General features: G+C 39.2%; 1 protein-coding gene across 1 annotated transcript in view; it reads right to left on the minus strand.

Annotated features, from left to right (window-relative positions):
- Positions 1-17213, minus strand: part of ANO4 (anoctamin 4) — a 440366-nt gene that overhangs the window by 188859 nt on the left and 234294 nt on the right. Inside the window, exon 5 of the mRNA XM_073789215.1 lies at positions 16651-16755. Within this exon, the coding sequence (XP_073645316.1) occupies positions 16651-16755 (105 nt within the window). The remainder of the gene's footprint in view (positions 1-16650; positions 16756-17213) is intronic.

The following is a 17213-nucleotide window of genomic DNA, read 5'->3' on the forward strand; positions in this document are numbered from 1 at the left end:
GGATGTCTACCCTATTAGAATATAAGTTCCATAAGGGCAGGGACCCTGTCTGTCTTGACTGGTGTACAGAGGTCCAGGCATGGAGTAAGCCCTCAACTCATATTTGTTGAATAACAGAATGACCTCGAAGTGGTCACTGTCTAATGATGTGTAAGAGTCCTGTTTTCTCCACTGTTCTACGGCTCTGGGACCTTGCATATACGTTTCTCCAAACACAATTCTTATTCACAAGCCAGGAGCTCCAGAGTTTCAAGTAGATACCGGTTAAATTTTCAAACAGATAGTGATGACTTTCTAAGTAGATATCGGATATATGTGAACAATGGGGTAAAAATATTCTTTTAACAACACTGGAAGACCTGCTTACTATTTTCCAAACTCTACCGCTTAGCGGTGTGAATTTGTGTTCCCAACTCCTCACAGGTGAGACAGGTACAGAAAACTTCTTTAAGGGTGGCTGAGAGTATTATGTGAGATTATGTGCACATTAGCAGGGTGGCCGACACATGGCAGATCCATAAGAAATGTTGGTTTCTTAATTTTAGACTCTGGGACCTTAAGTTAGCATTTTAGCATCATCAATACAAAAAGGCAGAGGAAGCATTTACAAGTTGGAATGCTTATTCAGAGGGATGGATTGGGATGAGATGAGAGATAAAGGGGGAAGCTAAAGAGCACACTGAGATTTTTGTCTTGGTGACTGGCTCTCACTGGGGAGAAACTCTTGACTATCCATTCATCCATCCATGAGGAATTGCCCTTATGCTTTCGCCAAGGATAGAAAATTACCATGTCATCTTCCACCAGTATCACTTTCTGGTGTTGGCACAATCTGTTCAAGAAAGCCTTTGACATCTATGGTCCTCAACTGGCCCTAAACTGTCACCCTGAAGGCATCTGGTATGGTCTGGAGACATTTTTGATATCGAGGGGTGGTGCTAGTCATATCTAGTGGGAAGAAGCCAGGGATGCTGCTAAATATCCTACAATGCGCAGAACAGCCCTTACAGCATAGAGTTCTCCAGCTGAAAATGTCAACGGTGCTGAGGTTGAGAAATTCTGCTCTACATTAAAGGCCCAACTATTTGATTCTAGAGGGACCAGCTATCATGGGAAAAGGGAGAGAAGCCCTTTGCTTTCCTTATTGCTGCCCACCAGAATTACTGTCTGGAAGTTATTATGGGACTGATGCTACCTGGGCACTCAAGGGAAATCAGTATGTCAGGCAATCTGAGTTTTGGAGAATGAGTGGTATGAAGGCATCATTATTACCTGCCAGTCTCTCAAGAGCTTCAGCCTAGATTAGAAATGCTGAAGCGTCAGAAAATGCTCAACTGATGGATTAAAGTTTTAATGAGCTCTGCCCACTAGCTCTACCCATCACAGGTCCCTTCCATCAGGAAACTTGCACAAGCCTCTTAGACAGACTCATCCACCAGAGGGCAGACAGCAGAAGCAAGAAGAACTACAATCCTGCAGCCTGTGGAACAAAACCCACATTCACAGAAAGATAGACAAGATGAAAAGGCAGAGGGCTATGTACCAGATGAAGGAACAAGATAAAACCCCCAGAAAAACAACTACATGAAGTGGAGATAGGCAACTTTCCAGAAAAAGAATTCAGAATAATGATAGTGAAGATGATCCAGGACCTCGGAAAAAGAATGGAGGTAAAGACTGAGAAGATGCAAGAAATGTTTAACAAATACCTAGAACAATTAAAGAACAAACAAACAGAGATGAACAATACAATAACTGAAATGAAAACTACACTACAAGGAATCAATAGCAGAATAACTGAGGGAGAAGAACGGATAAGTGACCTGGAAGACAGAATGGTGGAATTCACTACTGCAGAACAGAATAAAGAAAAAAGAATGAAAAGAAATGAAGACAGCCTAAGAGACCTCTGGGACAACATTAAACGCAACCACATTCGCATTATAGGGGTGCCAGAAAGAGAAGAGAGAGAGAAAGGAAAGAGAGAGAGAAAAAATATTTGAACAGATTATAATCAAAAACTTCCTTAACATGGGAAAGGAAATAGCAACCCAAGTCCAGGAAGTGCAGAGAGTCCCAGGCAGGATAAACCCAAAGAGAAACACTCCAAGACCCATGGTAATCAAACTGACAAAAATTAAAGACAAAGAAAACTTATTGAAAGCAACAAGGGAAAAACGACAAATAACATACAAGGGAACTCTCAAAAGGTTAACAGCTGATTTCTCAGCAGAAACTCTGCAAGCCAGAAGGGAGTGGCATGATATACTTAAAGTGATGAAGGGAAGAACCTACAACCAAGATTACTCTACCCAGCAAGGATCTCATTCAGATTCGATGGAGAAATCAAAAGCTTTACAGACAAGCAAAAGCTAAGAGAATTCAGCACCACCAAACCAGCTCTACAACAAATGCTAAAGGAACTTCTCTAAGTGGGAAACACAAGAGAAGAAAAGGACCTACAAAAACAAACCCAAAACAATTAAGAAAATGGTCATAGGAACATACATATCAATAATTATCTCAAACGTGAATGGATTAAATGCTCCAACCAAAAGACACAGGCTTGCTGAATGGATACAAAAACAAGACCCATATATAGGCTCTCTACAAGACACCCACTTCAGACATAGGGACACATACAGACTGAAAGTGAAGTGATGGAAATAGATATTCCATGCAAATGGAAATCAAAAGAAAGCTGGAGTAGCAAAACTCATATCAGATAAAGTAGACTTTAAAATAAAGTATGTTACAAGAGCCAAGGAAGGACACTTCATAATGATCAAGGGATCAATACAAGAAGAAGATATAACAATTATAAATATATATGCACCCAACATAGGAGCACCTCAATACATAAGGCAACTGCTCAGAGCTATAAAAGAGGAAATCGACAGTAACACACTAATAGTGGAGGACTTTAACACCTCACTTACACCAATGGACAGATCATCCAAAATGAAAATAAATAAGGAAACACAAGCTTTAAATGACACAATACACCAGATAGATTTAATTGATAATTATAGGACATTCCATCCAAAAATAGAAGATTACACTTTCTTCTCAAGTGCACATGGAACATTCTCCAGGATAGATCACATCTTGGGTCACACATCAAGCCTCAGTAAATTTAAGAAAATTGAAATCATATCAAGCATCATTTCAGACCACAACGTTATGAGATTAGAAACGAATTACAGGGGAAAAAATGTAAAAAAGACAAACACATGGAGTCTAAACAATACATTATTGAATAACCAAGAGATCACTGAAGAGATCAAAGAGAAAATGAAAAAATACTTAGAGACAAATGACAATGAAAACACAACAATCCAAAAGCTATGGGATGCAGCAAAAGCAGTTCTAAGAGGGAAGTTTATAGCTATACAAGCCTACCTCAAGAAACAAGAAAAATCTCAAATAAACAATCTAACCTTACACCTAAAGGAACTAGGTACATGTAAAAGTATGAGATTAGATCACTTCCTAACACCATATACAAAAATAAGCTCAAATGGATTAAAGACCTAACTATAAGACCAGAAACTATCAAACTCTTAGAGGAAAACATAGGCAGAACACTTTATGACATAAGTCACAGCAAGATCCTTTTTGACCCACCTCCTAGAGAAATGGAAATAAAAACAAAAGTAAACAAATGGGACCTAATGAAACTTAAAAGCTTTGGCACAGCAAAGGAAACGATAAACAAGACCAAAAGACAACCCTCAGAATGGGAGAAAATATTTGCAAATGAAGCAACTGACAAAGGATTAATTTCCAAAATTTACAAGCAGCTCATGCAGCTCAATAACAAAAAAACAAACAACCCAATCCCAAAATGGGCAGAAGATCTAAATAGACATTTCTCCAAAGAAGATATACAGACCGCCAACAAACACATGAAAGAACGCTCAACATCATTAATCATTAGAGAAATGCAAATCAAAACTACAATGAGATATCATCTCACACCAGTCAGAATGGCCATCATCAAAAAATCTAGAAACAATAAATGCAGGAGAGGGTGTGGAGAAAAGAGAACACTCTTGCACTGCTGGTGGGAATGTGAATTGGTACAGCCACTATGGAGAACAGTATGGAGGCTCCTTAAAAAACTACAAATAGAACTACCATATGACCCAGCAATCCCCCTATTGGGCATATACCCTGAGAAAACCATAATTCAAAAAGAGTCATGTACCAAAATGTTCATTGCAGCTCTATTTACAATAGCCCAGAGATGGAAACAAGCTAAGTGCCCATCTTCGGATGAATGGATAAAGAAGATGTGGCACATATATACAATGGAATATTACTCAGCCATAAAAAGAAACGAAATTGAGCTATTTGTAATGAGGTGGATAGACCTAGAGTCTGTCATACAGAGTGAAGTAAGTCAGAAAGAGAAAGACAAATACCATATGCTAACACATATGGAATTTAAGGGAAAAAAGTGTCATGAAGAACCTAGGGGTAAGACAGGAATAAAGACACAGACCTACTAGAGAACGAACTTGAGGATAAGGGGAGGGGGAAGGGTGAGCTGTGACAAAGACAGAGAGAGGCATGGACATATATACACTACCCAACGTAAGGTAGATAGCTAGTGGGAAGCAGCCGCATAGCACAGGGAGATCAGCTCAGTGCTTTGTGACCGCCGGGAGGGGTGGGATAGGGAGGGTGGGAGGGAGGGAGATGCAAGAGGGAAGAGATATGGGAACATATGTATATGTATAACTGATTCACTTTGTTATAAAGCAGAAACTAACACACCATTGTAAAGCAATTATACCCCCAATAAAGATGTTAAAAAAAAAAAAAGGAACTAGAGAAGGAAGAACAAACAAAACCCAAAGTTAGCAGAAGGAAAGAAATCATAAAGACCAGAGCAGAAATAAATGAAATAGAAACAAAAAAAACAATAGCAAAGATCAATAAAACTACAAGCTGGTTCTTTGAGAAGATAAACAAAATTGATAAACCATTAGCCAGACTCATCAAGAAAAAGAAGGAGAGGACTCAAATCAATAAAATTAGAAATGAAAAAGGAGAAGTTACAACAGACACCACAGAAATACAAAGCATCCTAAGAGACTACTGCAAGTAACTCTATGCTAATAAAATGGACAACCTGGAAGAAATGGACAAATTCTTAGAAAGGTATAACCTTCCAAGACTGAACCAGGAAGAAATACAAAATATGAACAGACCAATCACAAGTGATGAAATTGCAACTGATTAAAAATCTTCCTAAAAACAAAAGTCCAGGACCAGATGGCTTCACAGGTGAATTCTATCAAACATTTAGAGAAGAGCTAACATCCATCCTTCTCAAACTCTTCCAAAGAATTGCAGAGGAAGGAGCACGCCCAAACTCATTCTATGAGGCCACCATCACCCTGATACCAAAACCAGACAAAGATACTACAAAAAAAGAAAATTACAGACCAATATCACTGATGAATATAGATGCAAAAATCCTCAACAAAATACTAGCACAGAATCCAACAACACATTAAAAGGATCATACGCCATGATCATCCCTGGGATTTATCCAAGGGATGCAAGGATTCTTCAATATATGCAGATCGATAAATGTGATACACCATATTAATAAATTGAAGAATAAAAACCACATGATCAACTCAGTAGATGCAGAAAAAGCTTCTGGCAAAATTCAACACCCATTTATGATAAAAACTCTACAGAAAGTGGGGATAGAGGGAACCTACGTCAACATAATAAAGGCCATATATGACAAACCCACAGCAAAGAACATTCTCAATGGTGAAACACTGAAAGCATTTCCTCTAAGGTCAGGAACAAGACAAGGATGTCCACTCTTACCACTATTCTTCAACACAGTTTTGGAAGTCCTAGCCACGGCAATCAGAGAAGAAAAAGAAATAAAAGGAATACAAATTGGAAAACAAGAAGTAAAACTGTCACTGTTTGCAGATGACATGATACTATATAGACAGAATCCTAAAGATGCCACCAGGAAACTACTAGAGCTAATCAGTGAATTTGGTAAAGTCGCAGGATACAAAATTAATGCACAGAAATCTTTTGCATTCCTATACACCAGTGATGAAAAATCTGAAAGAGAAATTAAGGAAACACTCCCATTTACCACTGCAACAAAAAGAATAAAATACCTAGGGAAACAAAAGACCTTTGTGCAGAAAACTGTAAGACACTGATGAAAGACATTAAAAATGATACCAACAGATGGAGAGATATACCATGTTGTTGGATTGGAAGAATCAATATTGTGAAAATGACTATACTAAAAAGCAATCTACAGATTCAATGCAATCCCTATCAAATTCCCAATGGCATTTTTTACAGAACTAGAACAAAAAATTTTAAAATTTGTATGGAAACACAAAAGACCCTGAATAGCCACAGCAGTCTTGAGGGAGAAAAATGGAGCTGGAGGAATCAGAATACCTGACTTCAGACTATACTACAAAGCTACAGTAAACAAGACAATATGGTACTGTCCCAAAAACAGAAACATAGATCAATGGAACAAGACAGAAAGCCCAGAGATAAACCCACGCACCTATGGTCAACTAATCTATGACAAAGGAGGCAAGAATGTACAATGGAGAAAAGACAGTCTCTTCAATAAGTGGTGCTCGGTAAACAGGACAGCTACATGTAAAAAAATGAAATTAGAACATTCCCTAACACCATACACAAAAATAAACTCCAAATGGATTAGAGACCTAAACGTAACACCGGACACTATAAAACTCTTAGAGGAAAACGTAGGAAGAACACTCTTTGACGTAAGTCCCAGCAAGATCTTTTTTGATCCACCTTCTACAGTAATGGAAATAAAAACAAAAATAAACAAATGGGACCTCATGAAACTTCAAAGCTTTGGCACAGCAAAGGAACCATAAACAAGACGAAAAGACAACCCTCAGAACGGGAGAAAATATTTGCAAATGAATCAACGGACAAAGGATTAATCTCCAAAATATATAAACAGCTCATGCAGCTCAATATTAAAAAAACAAACAACCCAATCCAAAAATGGGCAGAAGACCTAAATAGAGATTTCTCCAAAGAAGACAAACAGATGGCCAAGAAGCATATGAAAAACTGCTCAACATCACTAATTATTAGAGAAATGCAAATCAAAACTACAATGAGGTATCACCTCACACCAGGCAGAACGGGCATCATCAGAAAATCTACAAACAACAAATGCTGGAGAGGGTGTGGTGAAAAGGGAACCCTCTTGCACTGTTTGTGGGAATGTAAATTGATACAGCCACTATGGAGAACAGTATGGAGGTTCCTTAAAAAACTAAAAATAGAATTACCATATGATCCAGCAAACCCACTACTTGGTATATGCCCAGAGGAAACCATAATTCAAAAAGACACATGCACCCCAATGTTCATTGCAGCACTATTTACAATAGCCAGGTCATGGAAGCAACCTAAATGCCCATCGACAGACGAATGGATAAAGAAGATGTAGTACATATATACAATGGAATATTACTCAGCCATAAAAAGGAATGAAATTGGGTCATTTGTTGAGACGTGGATGGATCTGGAGACTGTCATACAGAGTGAAGTAAGTCAGAAAGAGAAAAACAAATATTGTATGTTAACGCATATATGTGGAGCCTAGAAAAATGGTACAGATGAACCGGTTTGCAGGGCATAAATAGAGACACAGATGTAGAGAACAAACGTATGGACACCAAGGGGGGAAGGCGGTGGGGAGGTGGGGGTGGTGGTGTGATGAATTGGGAGATTGGGATTGACATGTATACACTGATGTGTATAAAATGGATGACTAATAAGAACCTGCTGTATAAAAAAAGAAAAATTAAATTAAAAAATTTTTTTAAAAAAAGAAAAAAGAGAAAAGAAAATACTCAGCTGAACATGTGGTCAGTAAGAAGACTGTAGAACGTGTAAACACTCCGCAGAATAAACATGTGTCCTTTGTCAGTATTTCACCTTTGTCACTGGTAGATCCACTTTAACTACAAGGTAAAGTTTAGGAACAAAGTGCAACCTCCTTTGATGCGAACTTTCATTCTGTTCTTTAAGAAAACCCCCAACTCTGAAGTTCACCTATTTTTAGAAATCTACTTATTCAACAAGTAGTTACTGAGTACCTACCCTGGGCAGACAGTGTGCTGGGCTAAAAGCTGGAGCTTAAGTACTAGACATGACAGGCAGGACCCCTGACCTCACAGAGCTCAGGGTCCAGCCAAGGTGGGAGCAGGGCCTCTCCTTCTCTGGCACAGACGTGACAAACATCCTCTTCATGCAAACAAGGTCACTTGTTAATGGATCCCTTTACCTCCCTCATACTTTTTTTCTCAAATAAAAAAATGTTTGATAATTATCTGCCTGGTAGAATTCTGTAATTAGGGTCATTAAATAAGAGAGTCCAATGTTCAGAGAAGTCAATTAAGAATGGCAAGAGAGAGAAAGAGAGAGAATTTTAAAATTCCACGCAAACCAGGTATGGACCTGCATTGTACTCAGACTCAGGAAGGGCTGTGTGAACAAAACTTGGCAGTTAACATGGGTCCCAGTAGGTTGGTACCATGCATTTGGGAAAGCAAGAGAGATTCCCAAATGATTCTCTTTTGCAAAAAGCAGCCACTCAGCCTAAAGAGACCCAGGAACTAAACAGCAGGGAATCACATTTAACAACTGAACAAGGGTCAAGAAACTCAAATTGCCTGGGAGACCAAAATTCAGCTACAGCCTCTGAGTAAAGCCACAAACTCAGCATAGAAAAGAGATTTCTGAGGGCTGGCTTGTGATACTCTCCCAGAACGGAGGCAGAACAGAGAAGGCAGAGGGCCAGGAAGCAGGAGATGCTGACATTCTTCCTGTGTGGGAAGGCAAATTTGCCGCCAGAGTACTGAATCTACTCATCAAATATCTGCAATTATTTCCATTATTCCTTCAGTGAAAATCATTGGGGATGTTAGCGATTATTCGATTCTCTTGGGAAAAGAGACTGCAAATATACCGCAAGGGCTCAAACAAACAAGTGAACTGATTCTCTTCTGTCACTTGTTCATTAAACCAACATTTAGTTTAGGTGCGGGAGGTATAAACATGACCAAGACATGAGTGGGAAGCCTTGTACTTCCAGACAAGAGGATGAAATTGAGGAAGCAGTGCTATAAAGGCAACAAAAAAACCAAATCGCAAATGTTTAGACTGTTTTAGAAACAGTCTAAAAGAGTAAAAAATAAATTCCAAAAAATCAAATCGTTCGACTCCCTGCTCTTTTTAAAAAATAACCCCACCTTGGCATTATAGTTCAGGAGTACTTTAATCTCAGTATTTTCTGGTGCAGAGAAAATAAAGTGAAATGATAGGTCACTGAAGAAGACATGAAAGGGCTGTGCAGTATAATCCAAGTATCTATATTTGTCCTCCAGCGTGCCAATTCATTACACTATTTTTATCCCGAGTTCCAAATTATTACATCTGATGCGCAGAATTCTGAAGGTATTACATATTGACCTCAAAGCCTCATTAGAAAATGAAAAAAAAAAAAGAAAAAGGATTGTTCATGTCTCAGTTTAAACACTTACCTGGCTGTTTTATAACCAGTTCATCTTTACATTTAGGGTCCCTTTCAGGTAAGGCCCAAGGCAGCTCCAAATTTGACCCAAGGGCTGGCTAGCAAACAAGAGGTGCTCAATGCTCATTTAAAATAAAAGCTGGTTTAAGATGATATCAATTGTCATTTTCTTCTTATTCTAATTATCTCAGTGCCGTTGCTTGAAAGAATCCGTTTTTCTCTTGGATTCCGAGTTAACCAGGAAGAAAGTGGGAAAGGACGACAATTTATTCAGAGCCAACCAGGTGTGAAGGACTGTGAGGCTTGTTTTCTCCTTTCAGCCTCAGAACACCTTAGGAGACAGGCAGTACGAGAAAGAAGCCAGGTTCAGAGGTGCTAAGTATGGTCACACAGCTCATAAGTGACAGAGATGAACCTGAACCCAGGACTGACTCCCGAATCCAGGCTATTTCTAGCTGACTCCTTGGTTTTGTGGAAAGCATTCTACTGTTCTTAAATCATGTTTGGCTTTCAAGAACAGGAAGTCATTTAACCAGCAAACAACTGTCACAGTTTTAACATTTATCTGAATAAAGCTAGACTTTACATCTGTAGCCCGACAAGTCTGACACTTTTACAAATTTAACAAATAGATCAAATTAAATGTTTTTTAAAAATTCAGGAAAACACAGAGCCTTAGCACAGCTTTGAGCACCTTAGGCTGGGATTTTAAGAACCAAACACTGCTTAGCATTTATATGGCACTAGCAAGACTAGGACCCTCTAGAAGTTCAAAGAGAAAAGAGAAAGAGGGTCCCTCTAGGACCCTCTGCTCTTCAAATGAATCTGATGACGTCCCTAAGGCAGAGACTGCCTGGTGGACCAAGAAGAAGAAAAAGTAAGCCTAATTTAGAAAACTCAAAATAAATAATTGGGAAGGACATAAATCCTTCCTTAGCTGGCTTTATTCCTTTCTAATAGGTCAGTGGTTTTCAAAGTGTGCTCCTGGGAACCCCAGGATTCTTTTGAGGAACTTCAGGGGCCATGGAGGCCAAAAAGGAAACTGCGCAAAGTCCTACACCGTTTACCCCTACCTACTCCAAGCAGCTCAGTTATCTGTCTTACACAGATATTATATGTGATAATATAATATATAATTATATTCTAATTATATATTTATATTACATAATATCAATATTATTGATATTATATATAAAAATATATGGGGGGGAAAAGACAGATTCCAACTTTTAAAAAGTTTGGAGACCGCTGCTAGTGTGTTATGGCAACAATTAAATGGGTATGTTAACATTTCCCCAAAGAAAAACTGGGACAAGCAAGCTGGGGTTCTAATGGTTACAGATGTGAGAGCAGGCACTTTTCTTCTGCCGTGGAAAGGTAACTCGAAATGCTTTAAGATTCAAAATGTGCCTTTAAAAAAAACAAGTCATGAGTTTTTTAAAGATGTGTGGTTGGGAAGGATGCTGTTTATAAAATTACAGAGCATACACGACGGCATGGGGTGCCCACAACACACTCTGCAAAGGGGCCGAGATCATTAACTCGTGCCCAAGACAGCGTGTTTCTTAAGAGGAGCTTCTCCTGCAACTGCTCCATTCTAAAGAGAAGACAGACACCTTGGCCACTTCTGCAACAAGGCAGCTAATGACGGCACCTCTTCCAGCACTGGGAACGACATAGAGAAGGACTGTATACCTGATGCAAACTTTGCTCAGTAGTCTCGGTTCCCTTCTCACAACTAGAAGCAAGATCAGTGATGTTGTGCATTAAAAACCCTAAAAGTCTACTGACCATAATTGTCCCTTCTCTGGAAAGAGCGTGAGCTTTGGATGTAGACAAACCTGGGTTCAAACACTAGTCCTCCCACTTACTATTAGATTGGGTGCTTTAACTTGTTCAAGCTTTAATTTCTTTACCTTTTAAGTGGGGATAATACAACGTACCAGAGAGGATTGTTGTGAGGAATGAAGAGAAGGTGGCCGCCAACACGTCCACAGCGCTTACCGTGTGCCAGGCACTAAGGGTTTTGCACAGATTTTCTATAACTACCTCCCTTTTATAGATGTGGAAATTAAGGCAAAGAGAGTTTAAGACTAAATAAAATAATACAGGTAAAAAGTCAACCACAGAGTTGCCAGACAAGATGTTCAACTGATGTCAGTTCCTCCCTCTCCCCCATCTTCCCCTTTGAAACAGCATAGCCATGTGAATTAAAAATACAATGGGAGGGCTTCCCTGGTGGCGCAGTGATTGAGAGTCCGCCTGCCGATGCAGGGGACGCGGGTTCGTGCCCCGGTCCGGGAAGATCCCGCATGCCGCGGAGCGGCTGGGCCCGTGAGCCATGGCCGCTGAGCCTGCGTGTCCGGAGCCTGTGGGAGAGGCAACGGGAGGGGCCACAACAGTGAGAGGCCCGCGTACCGAAAAAAAAAATACAATGGGAAATCAGGGCTCAAGACACTGGATTCAAAACGACTCACTGGATGTCACTGAGAAATGACTAAGTCTCATCACCCACAGAAGCAAGAGCACCACCAACGTGGGAACAGCTATAGGATTGCTTAGGGGCATATGCAGGCACAAAGGGTCGGACTATAGCGTAACAATCATCCAATAATCCTTCCAACCTCCCAGTTCTCCTTCCAAATACTTTGCTATTTGCTCTCTCTCGTTCCCTAGTCCATTAGAACCTAATGGGCTACATCACAATAAAGTCTGCAGGGTATGAATGCCGCTCAGGAGTCCCCAGAGTCTATACAGTTGGCCCTCTATATCCACAGGTTTCCCATCTGAGGATACAACCAACCCATCTGCAGCAGACAGTTTCATTCAGTTATTGCTGACATTCCCACTCCTCTACCTCACATATCCAGAGCTGCACAAAGGTTCTAGAGGTTTTGCAAACTACTCTGGTCTCCAAAGTGCTCCACTGGCTACTGCTGAGCTGCCCCCTTTGTGAGTCTACAGTGGAATTCACTCACTCATGCATTAACAAAATTTACTGAGCAGCTACTATACTCCATACTCTGCTCAAGGAACTGGGTATACAACAAAGAAACAGGAAGATGAGACTGCTGCCTTCACAGAGCCTCCAAAGTTCCCTGAATGCTGAAGGATCTGTTCCTTCCTCAGGCTGCAGAATCTCAGCCATGGCTGGCAGTTCAGGTGGCCCAGGCACAGGCCCCACAGGCACACAACACAACCACTCCCTCTCTTCCCACCCACCTACAAGAAGCCATGCTACCACTGCAGGACACTCCAAGGAAGCCTGTCTTAGGACATTCCTCCTGTCTATTTCTCTCTCTCTCTCTCTCTTCTTCTCCTATCTAAGCATCAGGCACTCAGGAGCTCAGACTTTCAGAGAACAAGAGGCAGGAACTTTAGGCAACACAAAACTCTGCAGAGGACTTCCCTGGTGGCGCAGTGGTTAAGGATCCGCCTGCCAATGCAGGGGACATGGGTTCAAGCTCTGGTCTGAGAAAATCCAACATGCCGCGGAGCAACTAAACCCATGACCCACAACTACTGAGCCTGAGCTCTGAAGCCTGCAAGCCACAACTACTGAGCACACATGCCACAACTACTGAAGCCCACGCGCCTAGAGCCTGCGCTCCGCAACAAGAGAAGCCACCACAATGAGAAGCCCGGGAACCATAATGAAGTATAGCCCGCACACAGCAAGAAGACCCAATGCACCCAAAAACAAGCAAATAAATAAATAAATAAATTTACTTAAAAAAAAAACAAACAAAAAACTCTGCTGAAACAAAGGCATTGAAGAGACCTGGCTGCTAACTTGGGATGAGAATAGAAAGGGAGGGAAAAAAAACATGAAGGAAACAATACACACACACCCAAACACAAGTATCCCCTTACATCAGACTGCCACATATAAAGGCTTTTCTCCTAGAAAGCAAATGGGTTGCTTTCACTTTGAACAATAAGACAAAGTTTTTCCTGAATCCAACTGTGCACCAAAACGTTCACCACTGCTTTAAAGAGTTATGCCTAGTACAGTACCTGGCATATGACAGGTGAGATGGATACATGAATGGATGGATAAAATAACTCTTTCCTTCCTATAAGCCATACATCTGATACGGGGGAAGTTGAAAAACAACTTATGGACGGTTAACCATTCTGAGACATCTTCTTTTGAACAGATGAAGCTATACTTAGGGCATAAGCAATATAGGAAAAAATGTATTTTACCATGTAGAAGAATGGTAGAGGATTTCTTGCATCCAGATGTAACAACATAAGAATCAAACTGTAAAAATCCAAAGTAGTTCATTTTTTCCTAATCATTTTTATCTCACTTTTTATTTAGCATAACAAGGACTGACATACAATGAAATATTGACTTTATCATATATTAATCATATCGCCTGGGGAGGTATATTCACCTTTAAAATGAAGAAAATAGTATCTATTAATTACAGTTGTTTTAACAATGACAAGAGATAGTAAGGGAGAGCACTTACTATGATGGCTGCTAAGACACTCAAGAAATGTTTGAAACATGCGCGCACACACACGCACGCACACACACGCACGCGCACACACACACACACACACACACACAGAGTCTTCTAGCTCAATCTTGAAGGTCATACATATATGTCCACAAATTCTAAGAAACAGTGAAATCTTTCCATCATCCTGCTAATCCCAATAAAACCATTTGTAGCAGACAAGGAGTTTTACTGATGTTCAAATCCTATATTTTTTACATTTTTTATATTTTGGTCTTTCAAAGCTTTCTACAAACAATAATCTAAGGTACAGTCCCTTGAAGAACCAAGCCATGTGTTTTTATACTTAGAAATTTCAATGAACTGGTTAAACATCTGAATCATATTTGGAATCTCTAGTTAGACTCTAAAGGTAGATAAACGGCCCAAATCTTTCTTACACGAGTTGCCCCAGACTGTGTGGACAGCTTCCCAAACCTACTTAGCATAAAACTTGTTTTTTAAACAAGAAAATAAACAGATTAATTCTCAAACATTGGAAAATTCTTAAACCTATAAAACTTGATTTGCTTTCTAAAATGAAGTAATATTTCCCTTTTCTTGTTTTTAAATTTAAATATTAAGTTCTCACAAACTTGTACTCTTCTACTTGTTCATAAAGAGATCACCATTCTAAACTATAAAACAGTTAACATCATAAACAAATGTGTTTTTACTAAGGTGTGCTCACAAAAACTATGATAAAAATAGTCTTATGAACATTTAGTTCATTTTTTTTACAATATTACTAGCTTTTTGATAAGTTTTTTTAACATCTTTATTGGAGTATAATTGCTTTACAATGCTGTGTTAGTTTCTGCTTTATAACAAAGTGAATCAGCTATACGTATACATATATCCCCATAACTCCTCCCTCTTGCATCTCCCTCCGTCTCACCCTCTCTATCCCACCCCTCTAGGTGGTCACAAAGCACCGAGCTGATCTCCGTGTGCTATGCGGCTGCTTCTCACTAGCTATCAGTTTTACATTTGGTAGTGTATGTATGTTCACGCCACTCTCTCACTTTGTCCCAGCTTACCCTTCCCCCTCCCCGTGTCCTCAAGTCCATTCTCTAGTAGATCTGCGTCTTTATTCCCATCCTAAGATCATTCAGCCCTAAAAAAATCGAAGTTCATCTCCTATATCTGCATAGAAGCCAGCTTTTATCATTTATTAAAAAAAAAATCCTTTCAGCAAAGTATAATCTATCATCTTTCAAATCAAAGGAAGTAATTACACAATTTTATAACTTTCCATGAAAAGTTAATTTCTTTCCAATGTCTATTAATTTGATTTTTATTCTCCTGGGGACATTTTTTCGCTTTTATTCAGTAACCTAGTATGAAGGGATTGCCCACCCAGAACAAATAGTTGGTCCTCTTATAGTCTTCATTAAAAATATTTCTCTCAGAAGTAGCCTCATCTCCTTCAATTCCAGGATCCTTCACCTCAGTGTTTAAACCCTATACCAAGTACATTCATGAAGGAATTAAACGAAGGGTAGGAGACTCTCCATTCCACTCTGGTCTCCATTATTTATCTTATTATGTCAGCACTTAACTTCTCCCACCCTGAGCTGTCCTACCTGTCAAGTGGACTTAGTAATTACCCCATAAGGTCAGGAGGGTAGTGCAATGACAAAAGGGGATAAATAGTACTAAAATGCTTTAAAATGTTCACAGAAAATATAGAAATATAAATATAATTTAGAAATATGTATTTCATTGTATAGAAATGCAATGTCACAAAACTAAAAGTAGCAAAAGATTGCAGTAGTTCTTTATACAAGGCTCGTCCAGTCTACACTCTTCAAATCCAATATTACATAATACTATTTGATATTAAAAGACTAACATATCTAGAATTAGAGCTCTGACAGCAGAACATGAATGCTGATGACTTCGTATGTGATACTGCATCCCCAACCTCAATGCTAAATCTCTAACCTGAGCAAATGTATTGATTATGATAAAGTTCTTAGTGAAAACTGTATAACAATAAAACAGCGGAAGAAGAGTAAACCTTGATTAATCAAAATGCTTAGAAAAGAGGAGTTTACTTCTCGGTCACGGCCCAGCATCAATGACTCCAATACCCATTTTGGACAATAAAATTCCCCTGATTTCAGCTTACTGCGTCAACATTTACTTCTTACTACTGATATCTGAGTGAAGGAATAGTATTCTGTTTTCTTAAAGATTTTTCTTTGATTATGATTAATCAAGGAATCTAAAAAATTATAATACCCAGTTACTTACTAAATATTATAGCATACTAACTATACAGAATTTATAATCCCTCTACAGTTTTCCCACTAGGCTTCATCGAAGACCCCAAAGCTATGTGGTTCAGTTTCAAAAATTAAACCAGCATTTCACTAACCATCTCTTCTGGTATCAAAATTATTTTACACAGCATCTCTTTTAAGACATCATTTTATTTTAAAGCTTGGCATCTAAGGTTTCTAGTTTTACTACCCCTCCCAAGTGTTATAACACTTTCTCCTTTCACGGTGAATTTAAAATGGGAGTGAAACTTACTTTCTTGTATTGCATTAAGAATCTCTGAAAAGTCCACATCACTCTTTGGCCCGTCAGGTAGTATTTGCATATCCAGCTGGTAGCTTTGCAAATCCACACCTCCTTCTAGAGAAACGAAAGATATTCATGGAGTTTGCACTCGTTATCAGACAGCCCAGCATCAGGGTCCCAAGGAGAAGCAATGTCAAAATCTAAAAAGAACAGCCAGCTGGTTTGCCAATGATCCTCCCACGTGGACAAATGACTTTTAAAAAATGAGGAACATTACCAGCCATTTGCCCCTTATGGGACCAAAAAGGTTTAATTGTATTTCCAAGGCAAAAATAAGGCAATTACTTTATTAAAATACCACATACTTCATAGTATTTATGGATGATTTCCTAGGTGAAGAATATAATATGCTAGCCTCCACCCAAGGACATTTAAAATTATTCTCAGCTTCTACATGGCTAAAAAGGGACATTCACCACTAATACTTTATGAAACCATCTTCCTTAAAATGGTAATAATTTTTTTAAAGGAAAGGATTTAATATTCCTGATATCACAGAAAAACGGTATCAA

This window comes from Tursiops truncatus, chromosome 11, assembly GCF_011762595.2.
Source record: "Tursiops truncatus isolate mTurTru1 chromosome 11, mTurTru1.mat.Y, whole genome shotgun sequence".
Taxonomy (NCBI): Eukaryota; Metazoa; Chordata; class Mammalia; order Artiodactyla; family Delphinidae; genus Tursiops; species Tursiops truncatus.